We start from the raw sequence: 20,449 nt of genomic DNA, 5'->3' as shown, positions 1-20,449 counted from the left end.
TACAGTAGTACATTTAAATCTAGGAATGCATATTCAGAATGTTCTACCACCTAAGGCATAAGTAGTATGTATCAAAAAATCTTATTCTATTCTTCTGCAACACAGTATTACATCAAACCAATCTCACATTCTTTGTAACAGTGTTTGGCAATGTGTCAATGTCCAATAGAATTTGGCCGTTGGTCCACCAGTCAATTGCAGTCTGCTGTGACAATTCAGTGGGGAATACTGTATACACATGTCCTCCATCAAAGTGAGTGGGAGCAGTCTCATCTGTTATGCTTGAATCATATGGGAAACTAATTTCTGACATTTGCCCGGAGAGTGAGTTTTATACAGTGTATGCACATTCTGGCTAATGTAGGCTTGACTTCTGAATTACAAATGTATATATTCGTAGTTCCTAAATATTTTTAGGTACAAAACTAACTTTTCTTGATACATTCTGGGTGTAACTAAATTAATAATTGTGTGCATTTAAGCCAATTCTGGCTTCTGTTGGCTCTTTCCAGGGCTTTCTAGATAGTGAATATTTAGAAGTGGTTTACCATTCCCTTCTGTGGGCAGCTCTTGGATTGTGCCGCTTGCCCAAGGCCACACAGGCTGGTTCTTCCTCTATGAGGCATAGTGGGGAACTGAATTCCCAATGTCTGGATCCACAACCAGATAGCTAAACTACTGAGCTTTCTAGACACTTACCGGTAGTGACTATTTCATGATACCAGTACTCAAATTACTTGTTCAAAATAGAATTCACTACAATCAAAGACAAGTTTGTTTTACATTTTTCTTCACAAAGGATGTCAGCAAAAGTTGTGTGTATGTGCCATCAAGTCCAGACTAACTTATAGTGACGGTTACAGTGTTTTCAAGGTAAGTGAGATATTTAAGAAGTGGTTTTACCTGTTCCCCTTCCCTCCCCAGTGAATTTCCAGGGCTGAGCAGGAATTTGAACCTCAGTCTCCAGAGTCCTAGTCCAAAACACTATCCAATTCATCACACTTGGTCCCTTATCAGCAAATGTCACCTTTATTGTTTTATTTGCAACTGATTTGAATGAGGAATATATGGGAGTCCTTTTCTGATACCATGGAATCATCCTGATTCACATAGTACAAAGCCATACACTGAAATTTACCACTCATACTCATAGGCATCCTTCAGTCTCGAGAGACTATGGTAATGTGCTCTGTATGGAGGACTTGGAACAGCGTATAGTGTTTTGACACTGTACACGAAGCTGGAGTGTCCTCTCGAGGGCACGAAGCCTGGGTAAAATGAGCATATATGATCAGGAGGAAGCTAAAGGGCAAGGCAATATGCTGACCACTCTGATTATAAGAATATATTCTTCTTATACAAGTGCTTATGATCATTCAAATTCTATGGGGCACCTTTTTATTTGCATTAGTTGGTGTTGAGATGGAAACATAGAAGGGGAAACATGCTCTTAATAATATGGTCTGGATGGAGCTGTATGTTTTAATGCTTTAAGTTAAAAAAGTATATTTTTCTAAGAAGATAAATTCTGGTAGAAAAGGTCCTGCTGGTGGTGGTTTAGTTATTGGATATATTTATATCCCATATTTTCTCCAACCAGCTCAAGGTGGAATACGGCGGCTGTCCAGCTCACTTTTATGTACAACAACTCCCAGGGGAAGGTAAGTCAGTCTCAGAGAGAGAGGGCAACTGGCCCAAGGTGTGTTTCACGGTGATGTGAGGATCAAAATCAGAATCCCCCATGTCGCCCTCCATCACACTCAGCCATGAGACTAGTTTGAAAGTTTCCCTTACAATGTCTCTCTGGGGTGGTTTATTAAAAACAAATAAAGAAAAAAAAAGTGACAAAAATGCCCCCTTAAATACTAACTGCTATTTATTTAATGGGAACTTTAATGGCTCAGACCCACAAAGATTGAGACTAATAAGAGTGCCACATTTATACAGGGCCAGGTGAGGATACAGATAACGGACAAAGGGACAACGGTTGTTAAGTAACGGAATACTGTAGGTTCTCAGGCTGTGGACAGTTTCAAGAGTCTACAAGTAACGAAGGCACCGTTGGCACCAGGGGCAAATTGTGGGAATCCATGTAGGACTTCGCACTTGGTCATGACTTAAGAACTTGGGAGGCTGACACGGTTCCCGCTTCACCCTCCGCAGCCACTGAGGGAAAAGAGAGAACCGGGTCCGCTCCTTCGGTTACCCGGCTGGGGGCTGCGCGCGCATCTCCTCCTTTCTCTTTCTCTCCCTTCGCCGCCCCCTCCTCCCCGCTTTCCTCTTCGCCTCATCACTCTCAGCGCCCCCTCCCGCACCCGCTCCTCTCTTTCTCTCTCTCTCTCCCCCCTCCCTTCTTTCCCCGCTCTCGCGTTGGCTGCCGGGATCGCTGGCCGCTTTGGTTAATGTCCGCCATGTTTGCCATGGCGCAGGGAGCGGAGCAAGCGAGCCCGGCGCGGATCTAGGGCTGCGGGCGGCTCTTCGCGGGAGCTGTTCCGGGGCGGCGGGACTCTCCATGGTGTGTCGGGCCGGGTTCGGGAGCGGCTGGGAGGAGGAGGCGGCGACGGCGAGGCCGTAGTGAGGGTCCCCCTCGCCCCCCCAGCTTCCCCCAGCCCGGCCCCGGGGTGTTATTGTGAGGGGGAGACAATGAGCAAACTCTCCTTCCGAGCCCGGGCGCTAGACGCCGCCAAACCGCTGCCCATCTACCGCGGCAAGGACATGCCCGACCTCAATGACTGCGTCTCCATCAACCGTGCCGTGCCGCAGATGCCCACGGGCATGGAAAAGGAGGAGGAATCGGTAAGGGAGTCGCGCAGGGGGGGCCCACCATTGTTTATCAGACATCCCCCCTCCCCTCATGGGAAATAGGCCATTGGCATTCACCAAGCGCCGCTACGCACGCTTCCCGCCGCGGCGGCGTGCGCTCCCAATGGGGTCCTGCGTAAATAGCGCAGCGTAAATTCTTCTCCGACGCCGTAAATGAGGCCTTGCTCCGCCATCTTCTTTGCGTCCCCAGGACTCGCGAAGTGTTTTGATTAGCGGGGAGGGGGGGAGAAGGGGGGACAGTTACGTTAGCGTACGAGGAGGCAAGCGCAAGAGGCAGCACTGAATGGGAGAGTGTGCGGGCCGGCCGCTGTTGGCGGAGCTTGATTTATGCTGCTGTTGGGTGTTCAGTTTTATGCTTTGCTTTCGCGGCTGGAGCGGTGCGGCGGCAGATGCCGGAGTTCCTCGATGTCTCTCTGGTTTTGAGGGAGTGGCCTCCTTTCAGAGCATCAGATCTTAATGGAACAGACCTTCCTTGTATGAACGCGAGGCTGTCTTCGTTCGTTGTACCAGATGAGGATAGCTTTTTTTTTTCCCTGCTCCAAGTTGAAAAAGGAGAAGGCTAACAGGGTCTTTCTTGCTTTCTAGTTTCCCTGAATCAAATAACATTCTATCTACTAGGCAGCGGTTGATGTCTGAGCGGTTTGGTCTCTCTCTTATTCTGACAGCGTGTAGTTCGCTGTCCCAAGTTACAGAGAAACGAGACTGCTTATTAATAAAAGTTAATAAGCTTGCATATTTAGCAACCATGCAGATAAAATGTTTTCCTGCAGCTTATGTTTCTACTTGAGACCCAATAACTTTTTTTGTATTTTGGGTTTGACAGCGGAATTCTACACATGTTTATGGGAAGTAAGTGCCAGAGAACTCAGTACATATATGTATGTAAAATTATGGCCTAAAATGTAAAGAGTTACAGGAGAACTAGCTGGAAAGACCACTACCGTAGTTGACTAAAATAAATTTTTACATAAAGACATCTGCTGCTGATAGGGGAAATGCCTCTGCTGTGTTGTAGAGGTGAAGAGCAAATTTTATGTTCTCATCTTTGTTAGATTGTGACATTTTGAATGTAATTCTCTGGAATGTATGTACAGTTGTATATATCTAATATAAATTTGTAATTCTTTGTTGTTGGTGTCCCAGTTCTATAGTACATTTGCTAAAAGGTCTACTGTGGAAATGTCTTTATATATAACATTGTTGCTAGCTGAATAAACTCCTTCACCCCACGATTAACTTAAAATCTAGAACTTGCTTGTTTCACATTTTCTTCGTGGCTTAGTTTGTCGAACTGTTCCCAATGTGACTGTGTTTGTAAGTAGAATTGATAGTAAATGTATCCTCAGGAATTTCTTCAATGAAAAGATAATCTCCGCCTCATTGCCAACCCACTGTGTTTTTGATTGGGTTTCCTGAGGTTGTGACTGTCAAAAGGAGGCCACACATCTTTGTGATTGGCTTTCTTCTTTGATTATTAAAAGACACAGCCATCATAGTAGCCTTTGATTGGTAACTCAAGAGTATAAGCCCTCCCCCCCCTTTTGTGTTATAATTCATAATATGGTATATTCAGCTCTGCTCGTTCTTGGCTCTGTTTTGTTGAGGTGGGAGTTAATGCACTTCTGTATTTTATAAACAGACGAGTCTGGGTATACATGTATTATACACTTCTGTGCTTGCATGCACACACATAATGTTTCATAGTTCAGTTAAAAGAGGATAGATTTATATAATTGCAATCAACTTGTCCAAATATATATTTGTGGAAACTGAAATTATGTCAGATCGCAAATGTATGTACTTTGAAAGATCCTTTTTGTAGGTAATATTTTTGAAACTGGATAGGAAATACTATAAACACATGTTTAATTTTAGTGACCTACTTAATCAGCTTAATGCAAGTTCATTATTGCTTCTTTTAGGTTTTTTATAAACTAATAACTTGGTTTTATACATTTATAGCCCCCAATTAATTTTTCCCTTGAAAATAAATTCTTTTAGAGTCATGGAAAGATGCTCCCAAGTAATGTGGATTTCTGTCTTATAATGCAATTCTGTACATAGTTACTCTGAAGAATGTGATAGCTCCGTAGTAGGTACATTAAGGTTTGTAGGTCTATTAACCTTTTAAACCTGATCTAACCATATTTTCTTAAAAGTCCCAGTGATTTCTGTGGGATCTGCTGGTAAATAAATATCTTACGTTTTATAGTATTTCTGTAGCTTTATAAATGACACTCACAAAGCAGTGTTCATAAAATAAGTAAAACATCAATCAGTCTTGATGTTTCACATTTTCACGAATGTGGATTTTCTGGAAAATTTGGAACTGGATTTTTCTCTAATTAAGTACTGTACATTGTAGATACCCAGCATGGTGTAGCATTTATCCCTGCTTAGCCATGGAAACTCACTAGGGGTGTGGAGTTGGTAAAACCCTAAATATCTCTCCTACTTTGAAAACTCTTGTCAAGATCTCTATAAGTTGATTCTGACTTGCACAACTAGTGCACCATGATTTGATCTAGTAAGTTTCACGTACATTTGCTAACAAAATTATTTAATATTCCCACACCCCATAAATTTATGAACTTACATATTTGTTGGGAAGGGTAAATAAAGCACAGTTAATAGTCAAACAGGTTGCATTCTTCCTGTGGAATTATTTTTATTAGAATATCTGCCCTAATCCCCAAAATCTTGTTATACAACTATATGCACAACCTGAGGTTGTACCCACAGTAGGTGTGCAAAGGCTGAAGTAGAAGTGCACTTCTGCTATCATCTTGTGCAAGAAGAATTGTGGAGCCAGAAGTTGTGGCTCGATTTCCCCATTGTGCCTCTTTGACAAGGGTTGGACTCAATGATCCATAGGGTTCCTTCTGACTCTGCAGGCCTCAGATTACAATTGGTTGTGCAGGTGCGTGTCGTAATCCCTTGTTGCTGGGTATAGTGTCAATTTGTTGTTTAGTCATTAAGTTGTGTCCGACTCTTTGTGACCCCATGAACCAGAGCACGCCAGGCCCTCCTGTCTTCCACTGCCTCCTGAGGTTTGGTTAAATTCATGTTGGTAGCTTTGATAACGCTGTCAATCCATCTTGTCCTTTTGTGAGTAGATAAATAGGTACCATCACGGTGGGAAGGTAACGGCATTCCATGTCTAGTCACCCTGGCCATGTGACCACGGAAACTGTCTATGGACAAACGTTGGCTCTATGGCTTGGAAACGGGGATGAGCAACTTCCCCTAGAGTCGGACATGACTGGACTAAATGTCAAGGGGAACTTTTTTTATATATACCTTTTTTATGGACAGGATAGTGGCCATTATGTGCTTCCTTCACATTGTTTACATTAATGGGGAGAAGGAATGGACAATTATTTTTCAAAATAATTGTAGCACTTCCAACCAACTGTTTATGATCTGCCATAGTATCCATTTAGCTTCTTCCAACAGTTAAGTTATTCCACAGAAGTTGAAGTGCTTTCAGTTTCACTGTTACCATTTCCACTATTTTTTCAATATCAAATCAAGTTAATTTTGATGCAGAACTACTTTCACCTGTTATCATGTTGCCATCCATTAGTTGCAATTTAGGAATTTTGTAAAACGATTAAAAAATTAGTGGAAAAAAACCAAGTATCAGAATTTTTTTACCCCACATAACAAATTCTCCTAATTCATCCATTCACTTGTTTTTACCCTAGAGAAGTGTAGGGGAACTTTTAATAGTAAAAAAATTGCCTCTGGACTGCTGTTGGCAGTCCCAATCACTGCAGTGGTGATCTGGCATTGATTTTTTTTTTTTTTTACTATTAGAGGCTTCTCCTGTGCAAAAGGAAGCCCTAGGGAGCCTTGGAACCTGAAATAGGGAGGGGGTGGCAGCTTTCAGTTAATTGAAATTAATTATTTCTGGTACCTGGGTCTGGTTTAATCTGGTGAAATTACTCCAGCAGGATTTTGCTTAATATCTCTTTGTAAAGACCCCTTCTTTGGCAGCCATTACAGTGGGGTCTTGACTTGAGAACTTAATCCGTATTGGAAGGCGGTTCTCAAGTCAAAAAGTTCTCAGGTCAAATCTGCATTTCCCATAGGAATGCATTGAAAACCATTTGATCCGTATCTGCTCTTTTCTGTCCATAGAAACTAATGGGAAGCTGCTATTCCGCTTTCGACCACTGGAGGGGTATATTTTGTTTCTTTTTTTCTTAGGTCAAGAAAGGTTCAGGGAAGGCAGGGAAAATACAGTCCAGGCAGTACAGTACCAGGCAGTCCGAAGACTGTCTCCCAATCCACTCTCTAAACGCTGGGAGGAGTGAGGAAGCAGACAGGCACCCTTTTCACTGGCCAACAGTTAACTGAAAGTTCAAATTTTGCACTTTCCCTGCTTCCCACGTGGGTTTTTTTCAGTTTGTAACTCAAATCTAAGTATGTAAGTCAAGTCTATATTTTCCTATGAGAGTGGTTTGTAAGTCAAAATGTTCTTAACTCGGGCCGTTCTTAGTCAAGACCCCACTGTACTTGCCAAAAGCCTGACTGGTCATTGCCTGCTAGCAAAAGGGCAGCAAGGAGGAGGCCAGCTTAGCTTCCCTTGGAAGGGAGTTTTATAGCCCAGGAACAGCCACTGAAGAATCACTCCTCTCATTAAATATTCCTTCATATATGAACACCAGTTCTCATCCTGTATCAGACTCCAACCTCCACTTCAGGGGATCCTGGACATGAATTCAGAGGGCAGAATTTTTCCTGAACTAATTTAAACATACCTCTAATGCTGGTTGGTGACCAGGGTCACTGATTTTTTAAAAATCAAATAGATTCAAATCACAATTTAAATCATAATTGATTTTTTATTTCAATAATGAAAAAAGATTTTAAATCAAATCCACCCTGTAGTGAAGGAACGGTTCCAAGTAGTGGGGAGCTTTGGGGGAACCTGTTTACCATAGCTCAGGTATTCCATCCTTTGTTGCTGATTGATTCTTAAGGCTGCATAAAGTCCAATGTAAATAGCTTGTCTTACTATGAAAAGGGTTGCTTAGAAAAGTTAGCATTGCATCACAGGGTTAATAAGTGTTCTTTTCCACTGGAAGAGATGTGTTCTGAAGATATGTTTGAGCCTCCAGCTGCTGCTGCAGTGGGTCCAGGTGGGAGAAAGAGAAAGAAATACTGTATAAGGATTCAAATGAGTAATTACAAGTGTCTTAGACTGTTGCAGTAAGGTAGTTATACATATGAAATGGGTAATACATAGTAGTCTCTGAGTCAGTGGATTCCATGTTAAAGATGAAAGGTCATTCAACTGGGTATAGTTTGCTGTGCAAAAAATTGACCAAAGTATACCATAAGTGAACAGAACTTATTCCATATGCATCATTTCTGTAGCTGGTTAGATTTGAGCAAGGTGCTGAATTATTTTTAGCAAAATAAAAAAGAAATATGTATTGAGACAATCATTTTCTTAAGGCAAAGCAGACATTTCAAAAATACTTTGTTACTCTCAATTTTTCAGATCTCTTCACGAGACAAGATAGTACACGGGGTTTGTGGACAAAAAAAAGGAGGAGGGTTAATTTTGAAGCCATGGAGTCTGTATCTATTAAGATTGAAATTGTGTGTGGACTGTATGTGTGAAATTGAACTCAGCCCAGTATTGAGATGGAGTTACTCTATTTTATACCGAGGACTTTCCTAAAATGTACCAGGAATTAAAAACAGGGAAACAGTAGTAAATGCCCCAACTTTTAAAATATGGAGAACAAAAGGGGAATTAAAAACAAAATAAATTATTATCTTGATTATATTTACTTTTTTGTTCTTTTTGCTGTTACCTTTATGATTTTCTTTTCAACCCTCAGGATGAGAAACTTGGCTGGTTGTGTGTATGTATCCCAGTCAAGTGCATGTATATGTTGCTGAACCAGCTTTGAACATAATGCTTTGAACTAGCAGCTTTTACAGTGGTTTTTTTTGTTTACTGTTTATCACCAACACAGAGTAAATCTTAAAGTACTGAGAAGTTAGTGAATTTAATAAGTCAGCAGTTGGGAAATTTGTACGCATGGAAATAAAAATTGAGTTTAAATGTCAAGTTCAGGCTTACTGAAACATTCCTCAAAAGTTGTCTCTGGGAACACAACCAAAGGAGGATATAGAGTATGACTTGGCATAAATGCATTGCTTTCTAGTTGAGAATCATATGTCTATATCTGTGCATTTACCTTGTCAAGTTTCCAGAGATCATACTGGAAACTATGGTCCCATTATGTTTTTGTTACTTTTTCCATAGGCTTTGTATTACAGATGGGGGCATACAAATACCCCTGCACAGGTGGACATAATGAGGGTCCAGCCCCTGGGGCCAGACCGGCAACTTACCTTCTGCTGTTGCTGCGGGCTCTGCAGTCCCTTCCTATCACTCCGGAGCTCACAGTCTGCAAGCCACTCCTGGCAAGAGGCAGGAGGATGAGCCTCCCTGCAAGGTTGAAGAGTGGCTCACAGAACGCGAGCTCTAGAGTGATAGGAAGGGAGTGGTGATCTCTGATTTTCTAACAGTTAATTGTGTTGAGGATTGCAGCCTTTAAGTTGCTGGAAGACACATGTTCGGAAACCAGTTGAAAACTATAAGGCAGTTTATAGAAATGGGAAGCGTCATTGAAGATCAAGTGCAATTTAATCTAAAAAGGAGAAATTTTCTGAAAATAAAACAAGGAAACAGACTGCCAAAAGAGTTGTAACTGATGATAAAGTAACCCAAGGGAGAACCAAATTGCTAAAGATAAACACTTGATTCAGTATGGAGAAATGTGTGTGCTTAGCAGTCTTGAAGCCATGATACAGTGTTCAGCCAAGCTATTTAAATACAGTGGTGCCTCGCATAACGATGTTAATTGGTTCCATTAAAAACATCGTTATGTGAAAACATCGTTAAGCGAAACACCATTTCCCATAGGAATGCATTGAAAACCGGTTAATCCGTTCCAATAGGAGCCTATTCAATGCATTTCAATGGTGAAAAAAAATCACCAAAAATTCAAAAAGACTCAGAACGAAGCCAAATTACTTTAACGAAGGTTTTATTAGGTGCACTAACGATTCCAAGCATTTTAAACATTTTTAAAACATTTTAGAATATTTTTAAAATAGCGAAAACAGGGCTGTCAAAAAAACGTTAAGCGGAACAGGGGACCTAAAACTGTCATTGTTAAGTGAAGCAAGGTCCCAAACATCGTTATGTGAAACTCCCCCATAGGAAACATCGTTAGGTGAGGCGGCAAAATTTCCAGCAAAGGCCATCGTTATGCAAATTTATCATTGAGCGAGGCACTCGTTAAGCGAGGCACCACTGTAATTGAGTTTGGTACGAATGGGAATGTATGGCCATAGCCTCTAGTTATTATGAATTGCATGTGTCTATAGCCAGTTTTAATGGCCCGTATCCTGTTCATGTCGACTTTATATAAGTTGTGCCAACGTAAATGTGCCAGGCATTTGTGCAGTTGGTCACACATACCCAGCAAGAGCAATTGTAAAATGTTCCAGCAGAAGTGATCTGGGGATCACACATATGCCTTTGCTGTTTTGCAACTATCATGGGTGCAGTTTTATGTTGTGTGCTGAGTTGCACAACAGGATTTTGTTTAATATTGGTATTTGAAGTATTACATCTTTAACTATTATTTTCTTGGCCTTGGTGGTTTGTAAGGTGAAATTTATATTAAATCAATAATGATAAAAACCTTTGAATAGTATCAGATAGGAAACTGGTTGCCAAGGCAGCAGAAACGTTTGGTAACTGAGGTGAAAAAGTGGCATTGGAAGATGGCAGGGAAACAGTACAGAAGCTAGATTAACTCTTTACATCTATTTTCAGTATAGAAAAAGATGAGTTGAGATAGCTATATATGAGCCACTGTTTATTAGTAGAGATTTCCCCAGTTGTAAATTTTGTATATCTGTACTTTAATTCATTCATCTTTTTAAAATGAACCTTCATTATAAAATATTTGGAATGAAGTGTTTATTTTTCCTGCATAATTTTTATAGATTGAAAATGGTTTCTAAGCACACTTAGGATCTGATGTTGGCGAGCAACTTTCAAATGTTACAGAATGCAGATTTCCCCTCCCCCCCCCCCGGATATTTGACTTAAGAACTGAGTCAGGGATTCTGCAAAATATGTTCTCCCTCCACTGCAACGGCCAGGCTATTACCCAAATATACAGTATCATATCCAGATATCTTTAGAGGGAAAATTATTGAGCATTTCTCAAAATTTGGGCAATATTAGTTCTTTGTTGTGGCCTCTATGTATTTCCACAATTGGGTGCTCTGTCCCTGTGCAGACGATTCTGAGGACAGAACGGGATGGTGAATGGGTGAATACACATAGGAGATAACTCAAAGAACTACAGTTATAGGTGAGTAACCTGTCCTCCTCACAGGCCCTACAAGGATCACCACCAACTCTTTATCAGATAAATCATTCTTCTCAGTGAATAATGATCATAATGGTAAAGTTTCAATAGGGACTATCTTTTGCTGTGTTAACTTGTCCAACCAATTTATTATATCAAGCCAGGATGATTTTGCCCTTCAGCCAGGAGATCCACATAAGTTTTAATGCTCCATTTGAGTCACAAGTTCTCCAGCACAATCTCCTTATTAATTTTATGAATTTTTATAAGGCACAAATGCCATCTTTGAACTATATTTGGCAGATACTGATTTACAAGGTTGTGTAGATCATTTTTCTTGGCCAGGATCCGTTTGATATACAGTATTAATGTTCAAATCTGGTTCTCAAGACTGTCTTAACTCCCATGTAGTTACCACACTCCTCAATATTTATATAAATCAGTGGTCCCCAACCTTTTTAACACCGCAGACCAGTTGGGGAAGGCAGGGCACACCTTGTGCTTGCGCAGGGGGGGCACTCGTGTGGATGCGCGCACACTCATGTACATATGGAAAGGGTGGAGGTGCTTGTGCACATGTGCAAAAGGGCTGTGTGGGGCAGAGTGCATGTGGGGGTGGGTGGGAGATCTCTCTCCGTGGCCTGATCCAGGCCAGGCCATGGACTGGCACCAGGCCGCGGGTTGGGGACCCCTGATATAAATTACTGAGATCAACTCTCTTTTAAAAATTAAAATAATTTCTTGTATAAATAGTTTTTTAAATATTGTAAGCACTCTAATAGGATGTGGGACATTATATAATTGAGTTGCAACACATTTTATGAGTTATTTGGATCCTGTTCTTATTTCAGTAGGTTTTTCTTCTCCTTATTGTCCAGTTGATTTTGGTTTCCTGTTTCAAATAAATATTTAATCTTCTTGATTCTAATTTATTTCCAGTGCTTAAATTGTGCATCTTTATCTTGCAATTTAAAATTAGAATGTTCCAAAAATGGCATTATGGAAATATGAGAGGAGCAAAGATGTTCATCTATTTATGACATATATGAATTAATTAACTAGTAAAAGGGAGGTCGGGAAAGGGCTCTTTGATCTCCGTTTGCCTTTTAAAGTTCTTCCCGACCTCCCTTTTCGCTCCTGTAAAAGTGTCTTACAATGTTTGGAAGCTGTTTTAAATGATTGCAATGGTTAGTCCACCTCCTGAAACCTATGCAAACTGATTTTGGTGTTGTTCTGACACTTCCTTAATTTATGATGATTTTTTGTTTTTTCCATTGGAAACCATTAGACAGACCATCCAATGGTTTCCTATGGAGAAAAAACAAAAAAATCATCATAAATTAAGGAAGTGTCAGAACAACACCAAAATCAGTTTGCATAGGTTTCAGGAGGTGGACTAACCATTGCAATCATTTAAAACAGCGTCCAAACATTGTAAGACACTTTTACAGGAGCGAAAAGGGAGATTGTTGTGTGAAAATCCCCCATAGGAAACATCGCTGTGTGAGGCAGCAAATTTAACAGAAAAAGGCATCGTTGTGTGAATTCATCGTTGTGTGAGGCACTCGTTGTGCGAGGCACCACTGTATTTATAATTTCTATATGTTAATTGATTTATACTTTTTGTTAACTGGATTCTTGTTATTTAAAACTAGAGTAGCAAAGGTCTGGGCTAGACTTTTTTTTGTTCTATCAAGGTTATATTTATTCAGAGCAGTTTAGATTTTTGGTATTTAATTTTTAACCCCATGTGGTAGTTAAAGTTTTCCAATATTTGTTTTAATGGCGCTATACCTTTTAATGGTTTCTCAAGAAATAAAAGCATGTTGCCCATGCACAAATTAATTTTATGCTTTGTTCTTTTTAACTTTTATACCAGTAATATTGATATTTTCTCTGATACAAGGAGCGAGAGGTTAAATAGCCAAAGCAAATATTATAGTTGATAAAGGACCCCCTTGTCTTTTCCCCCCATTGTAACAGACTTCTCAAATTTTATTCCATTAATAATTTTTACAGCATCCACCCCTTCATACAGATTTTTTAAAGTCATAGTAAATATTTATCCCATATCCATCCTTTCCATAAGATGAAACGTATGCCTCTCTTCCCCTGATCAAATACTTTAAGAACATCAAGTGAAAGTATTGCCACTTTCTGTTTTTTTCAGAGCAGCCATATGTAGAATATTCCATACGTAAGCCTGTTGTAATGAAAGAAACATTTAGAAGTACGGTGGGCCCTCGACTTACGAACTTAATCCGTTCTGGAAGGATGTTCGTACCTTGGAAAGTTCGTAAGTCGAAGTACCATTTCCCATTGAAATGCATGGGAACAGAATTAATCCGTTCCAGCATTTTAAAAAAAAAATACAAAAATAAAAATAAAAATAGCAAGTCCCCCACACACAAAAAACTCCCCACAGAAACACAACCTTCCCAGTCCAAACCCACCCTCCAAAACCCACACAGAAAAGTTTTTTTAAAAAGGTCTTACTAGTCCAAAGCCTGCCGGTGCTGCGCTGCCTCTGCACGGCCGGGGGTGAGTGGCCAGGCGCCCGGCCAGCTCTAGCCTCCCGGCGCTGGGTTAGCTTCGGTGGCTCCGAAGCCAAAAAGGCAGGGAGAAAGAGCGGGAAATTATGAATTTCCTGCCCTTCTTCCCTGCCTTTGGAGCGTTCAAAGGGCTTCCTCTGATGTCGGGGAAAGCCCCTTGAAACCTCTGAAGGCACCGATCGCAGCGGCGAGGACCCCCAGGGAGGTCTCCCATGGTGGCGTGCAAGCCCTGGGAGACCTCCCTGGGGGTCCCCGCTGCGACGGGCCGCTTCGGAGCTCTCAAAAGGCTTCCGACATCAGAGGAAGTGTTCTGAAACCTCAGAAGACAAAAAGGCAGGGAGAAAGGGTGGGAAGTTCAAACTTCCCGCTCATTCTCCCTGCCTTTTTGGCCTCGGAAGCAAACTGGGTGGCCGGGGAGAAATCAGCTCCCTCCTTTCACCCGATGCTGAGTCCCCTTTGCGCCGGGCTGAGCTAAGCCGGCACGAAGGGGATTCAGCATCGGGGGAAAGGAGTGAGCCGATTTCACCCCGGCCACCTGGCTTGCTTCCGAAGCCAAAAAGGCAGGGAGAAAGGGTGGGAAGTTCAAACTTCCTGCCCTTTCTCCCTGCCTTTTTGACTTCGCAGGTTTCAGAAGGCTTCCTCCGATGTTGGAGGAAACCTTTTGAAAGCTCTAAAGGCAGGGAGGAAGGGCAGGAAATTTGAATTTCCCGCCCTTTCTCCCTGCCTTTTGGGTTTGTAACCCGATCGGCGTTCGCAAGTAGGGTGTACTACTTGCGATGAGATCAGGTTCGTAACCAGAAATGTTCGCAACTAGGGCCGTTCGTAAGTTGTGGGCCCACTGTAATTTAATGAATACATTTGTAGCTGCATTCTAAATAAGCAACGCTGTTCTGTTGGCTATATCTAAATATGATAATTTTAAAAACAAACAGGTGCTACCTATAATACAGTGAGATTTTTAAACTGCTCAGAGTAGTACTTGCACTATTGGGTGGTATATAAATGGAATGAATGAATGAGTGAGTGAATGAATGAATGCTTGCATGCATTTTTTTTCCTAAAATGGAAAAAAAATAGATCACTAATGCATGTTGTGATTCCTGTGAAGTAGAGCCAATATGTGTGGCCTTGGTCAAGTTGCACTGTCTCAGGGTGCCCCAGAAGAAAAGAAAAGCAGCAAAGTGTGCTGCTTATATACCGCCCCTTAGCGCTTCAAGCACTCTCTGGGCAGTTTACAAGTTTATTATGCAGGCTACACATTGCCTCCCCAGCAAGCTGGGTACTCATTTTACCGACCTTGGAAGGATAGAAGGCTGAGTCAACCTTGAGCTGCCTAACTGGGATTGAATGGTAAGCCACTTCTGTGTACTGTATTCTCTACCTAAAAAGCCCTGGAAAGGGTCACCATAAGTCAGAAATGACTTGACGGCATGTTATGATGATGATGATGATTAAAGGGCACTAAAAAAACTGGAATTCCATGTTTTTCCATTTATGTCTCTCTTTTCTCTCACACACACTCTCTTTTTGGAGGAGAATTCATTTTTCTTTATGGCTTCAGAATGTCAAGACATTTTATATCTTTTTCTTTTTTTGTGAAAAGCTTCTCAAGGCAGGTAAGTAGAGGTGACATAAGTTCTGAGGATTGGTTGAAATATTGAATAGTAATGAGCTATCATTCTTAAACATCAGCAGAAGTGGCTTATTATTTTGCTGGCATATGTAACATTACCAGGGCCATCTTCATTAATTGAGAATTCGAATAAAGATAATGACAAGTTTCTAGAAGAGGAGCAGGAAATGGGAAATATAGCTGAGAGGACACTAATTTGTGTGTTTGTTCTGTGCTATTAAGTTGGAACCCACTTACAGCTACTCTAATAGGGCTTTCAAGGTAATTGAGATATTAAAAGAGTGGTTTTACCAATTCCATGGCCAAATGGAGATTCAAACTCTGTTCTCCAGAGTCCTAGTTTGTTACTCTGTCCACTACACCAGTGGTCCTCAACCTTGGGCCTCCAGATGTTTTTGGACTACCACTCCCAGAAGCCTTCACTACCACCTTGGCTGGCCAGGATTTCTGGGAGTTGAAGTCCAAGAACATCTGGAGGCCCAAGGTTGGAGACCACTGCACCACACCACACTGGGAATTCACACACTAACTTAAGCTTATATAAACCCATAGCACTATTAAAGCTTGATAAGTTAATATGTATGAAATAAAATTCAGCAATGAATTGGGCAGTTATATTTAGCAGTGTGCATCTCCTAATGGAAAATTACTGTATTTCGTCTGGCAGAGGCTTTTGTCTATAGAATGAGATGAGAGCTATCTTGTGTGGTTTCTTGTTTGCCTTGATGTCCCATGGTGTTCTGGAGGATTCCTAACTGCTCTATAATAGATTGGGTTAATTGAATGGAGAGAAGGAATTTTTGAAAATTCCTTCTCTCTCCTTGTTTCTCTAATAGCAGACTCTCCACAAGAGTAATCCTTCATCAGCATGGAAAGAAATATTCTAAAAAGAACATAATTGTATGGATTCAGAAAACAAGCCTTGCTCTGTTTCTACAGTGATCCATTGGTCATGAGCATAGTAACATCTTCTCATCCAGTCAGCAGTCTGCAAACTCAGATTCAGAGGCCGAAGCCCTGTCACATATCTCCTCATGTCAACATAAAGCTGCAGCAGTGTTAGAGGAAAGCACAGCATGGTAGAAGTGCTATTCACAGAGCACTTACACATGTGCCATGCGATGGGCAACATGGAAGTTCTAATTACATGAACTGCCTGAGTATAACACCTGGCATGCTTAGATTGGTGTAACTAGGTTATGCAAAGATGGACAGGATTTCAGTCAGTAGATATTTGAGTACAGTGCCTAGTATATGTTGATGACTTTATTCTCACTGAATTGAATCTTTTAAAGCCATTTGAGTCCATAGTCATGACTGTGGTAGTAAATTCTGTAATTCAGTTTTCTGTCGTACAAAAAACTTTGTATGCCTGGGATCTCTTCCCATTTTGGAATTTTATAGACTCCTATCACGATGGTTCTTGTTTTCTGGATACAGCAGCTATGATTTCTCTAAAGGAAGATCTTGACAGATTTTTTGTTGTTTCTCTTGTGTTATTTGAGTTGGAACAGCCTAATATTGTATACTTGGGCTTAAGTAGTTTTTAACAGGTAACAAGTGGAATCTTTGTCAGCAAACCAATTCATTTTTTTAAAAAAGGAAGTTGAATGATTCAACAGGTAATCTTGGTTAGAGGAAAATAAACCATTTCCTTCTCACCACACTTCAGGTCTCCCTTTTGCCGTGAAGCTTTTGGGAGCTTTGGGAAAGGGAGGGGATCTTTAATAATTATTTAAAAACCTGCTGGATCATTGGTGGTGGTCCTGATCCTGTTCTGAGGCTCCCAATGTCTTCTCCAGGGCAACAGGGAGTCCTAGGGAACCTCAGAATCTAAAAGTGTTGAATAGGAAACTTTCCATTTGTTTAGACTAAATATTTCAAGTGCTTGATCTAGGTTACAGCAGCATAAATATATGCAACAGGATTTTGCCCAATGGGTTTTGTAAGTAAAAATTAATTGATTGCTACAAGTACTATAAGAAGGCTTGCAACAGTTATTTACTGTAATTTTCCTGTGGCAAGCTGCCACATGCAGTTGCTTGAGATTTTAGTTGACATAACTTTTTCTTCAGAATTAATTGTAAGCGCTCTAATAGGATGTGGGACATTATATAATTGAGTTGCAACACATTTTATGAGTTATTTGGGCCCTATTCTTATTTCAGTAGGTTTTTTCTTCTTATTGTCCAGTTGATTTTGGTTTTCCTGTTACAAATAAATATTTAATCTTCTTGATTCTAATTTATTTCCAGTGTTTAAATTGTGCATCTTTATCTTGAAATTTAAAATTAGAATGTTCCAAAAATGGCATTATGGAAATATGGGAGAAGCAAAGATGTTCATCTATTTATGGCATATATGAATTAATTCACTAGTAAAAGGGTTTTGTATTTTACCCCTATTTGTTAATAGTTTTGCTAAGCTATGAATTAAAAAGATGGATACCCCCAGGTCCCTCCATTTGAGTCCAGTGAGGGATCTTACTCACTTGTACAAATTTAACAGCCTTAGCTGTTTGAAAGGCTTCATAATTAAACTTTAAAATGGATTATTAAAATTTAAATTGTGGTTTCAATAAATTTTTCATTAATATAATTGATTTTTATCCACTCTGTCTATAACCAATTTTCTCATTATTTTATTTGCTGAAATGTTTGTGTTTCTTCGAAAAGTCTCAAGATGGCTTAAGAATATAAAATGTTTAAAGTTGTTAAAGCAGAATCTCTTTGCCTTTCTTAACACTATCAGTCAAGTTAATTGTTACCCAGCATATAAAGATAATAGTGTATAGTATAAAATACACTTTCCATTATTTGACCAGGGCAGGATGTGTAACAATCAGTAGCATCTGTCCTTGTTGCTCAATAATCAATCTCTTAATAGCAAAACCATTTTTCTAGTTGGTTTGAAGAATTGTATATAAATTTTTTGCTTTCTTGATGTTTTGCTGCAGGCTTACTGTGATTGTTGCAACAGGCTAGTTCTGTTCAGGCTAGGTCTTCATAATTTTTCTGTTTCTTCACTCCTGTTGTCTACGCCTTATGCTGCAGAGTATTCATTTCATAAGTTGAATTGATTATTTTCAAATCAGTTAATTGATGTTTAAAGTAGATATTTGCAAGTTTTGATCATATCAAGTGTTCATGGCAGATGTTACATAAAATGAGATTTTCTATCCCCTGCAACTTTCCAAGATTCTCCACAATCCTCTCCTAACTGTTAGAGAGTCCTCTGAATGGGAATAACCAAATCAGATAGAGAGATAACAGCTTACCCCCTCTGAGATAAATAGTATGAGAGAAAACATTGAAATAAGGCTTACAGTACCATAGTAGCATGTTCCAGTCCTGAAGATTTGAACTCATTCAAAGCAATAAGATATTCCTTGACTATTTGTTTAAAACTCTAAAGCAGCAGTTCAGTCCCTTCCATTTGTATTCCTCATTTAACCTGTAGATACCTTGACTTCAGAAAAGCTTTTGACAAAGTACCCCATGATATTCTGATTAGCAAGCTAACTAGGTATGGGCTAGATAGAACAACAGGTGGATGGATATACAGTTGATTACAGAATAGTACTCAGAGAATGCTTATGGATGGCTCCTTCTCAGACGGGGAGGAGGTGACAAGTGGAGTACTGCAAAACTCAGTCCTGGGCTTAATGCTCTTCAACATATTTATTAATGACGGATGAGGGGGTGTAAGGAAAATGCTAATCAGATTTGCAAATGGCACAAAATTGGGCGGAATAACTAACACCCTGGAAGACAGGAACAAAATTCAAAAAGATACTGATAAATTCAAGTACTGGCTGAAAACAACAGAATTAAATTTAACAGAGATAAGTGCAAGGTTCCCCTACATTGAGGGGACAACAGCCAAATACACGGTTACAATATGGGGGATACTTGGCTCAGTAATATAATGAGTGAAAAGGATCTTGGAATTGTTGTAGATCACAAGCTGAATGTGAGCGAAGAGTGTAGTCCAGCTGCAAAAAAAGCAAATGCTATTTTTGGCTGCATTAACAGTAGTATAGTCGCCAAGTCCCACAAGGTACTAATTTCCCTCTGTTTGGCATTATAGTGGAACCTCTACTTAAGAACTTAATCCATCCCAAAGGATGTTCGTTAGTTGAAATGTTTGTAAGTAGAAGCAAAATTTCCCATAGGAATGCATTAAAAACCAATTAATCCATTCTGGCTGTTTTTGGTTCTTACGTAGAGGCGCCGTTCGTACGTTGAAGCATTAGTTCCCATAGGAACTAATGCAAAGCCAGTTAATCCGTCCTCTACCGCTAGGGGGAGAATTTTTCTTCTTTTGACCTAAGATGAACGTAGGTTAAGGAAAAAGGGCAGGCAAGGAGGGAGGGAACAACTTTTAAACAGAACACCTTTAAAACCAAGGATCTTTTAGGTTAAAAAAGGGTATGGCACATTTAAAAACAAGCACCTAAGCCAAGCCAAGCACCTTTTAGGTTAAAAAAGGGCAGGAGAACCTTTTAAACAGAACACCTTTAAAAACAAGCACCTGCATCAACAAGCACCACAGTTTTCTGATTTGAAAAGAGACATACCTTGGAGCCACATTTTAAACACACATTTTAAAACAAAAGAGACATCACAGTACACAAACCCTAGGAGCCACAGAATTAAAAAAAATAAAATGTACATTTTAAAATTACAGTCTTAATTTTCACATTTAATTTTAATTTAATATTACAGTGTGCTTTTCACATTTTAAATCCACACTGCAAGACCCATCAAAGCACAGAAACATAACCCCCCCACCTAGCCCTACCCCCAAGCTGCAAAAAACCCTGTACAGTACAGTAAGTACAGTGTACTCACCCAGAACAGGCAGTCTCTCTGTTTTAAAAAAGAAAGTCAAAAATCCGAAAATAAAAAAGCCAAAAATTTAAAAAAATTTAAAAAGACACACACACACACACACACACACACACACACACACACACAGTCCGTAAAATACAGTACCAGGTAGTACTGTACAGTACCAGGCAA

The 20,449-nt window shown here is 40.1% G+C and overlaps 1 protein-coding gene across 2 annotated transcripts in view; it reads left to right on the top strand.

The window, feature by feature from the left end:
- Nucleotides 1–2,403: 2,403 nt before the first annotated feature.
- The window catches only part of EPC2 (enhancer of polycomb 2), a 96,184-nt gene continuing 78,138 nt past the window's right edge, over nucleotides 2,404–20,449 (top strand). The window contains exon 1 of one of the 2 annotated variants that reach the window (XM_020785669.3): nucleotides 2,404–2,796. In XM_020785669.3, coding sequence (XP_020641328.3) covers nucleotides 2,644–2,796 — 153 coding nt within the window. In that variant the 5' untranslated portion in view covers nucleotides 2,404–2,643. The remainder of the gene's footprint in view (nucleotides 2,797–20,449) is intronic. The other variant, XM_020785670.3, reaches the window with a different exon arrangement.

This window comes from Pogona vitticeps, chromosome 1 (assembly GCF_051106095.1).
Source record: "Pogona vitticeps strain Pit_001003342236 chromosome 1, PviZW2.1, whole genome shotgun sequence".
NCBI lineage: Eukaryota > Metazoa > Chordata > Lepidosauria > Squamata > Agamidae > Pogona > Pogona vitticeps.
This window is presented reverse-complemented; position numbering and strand designations above follow the sequence as displayed.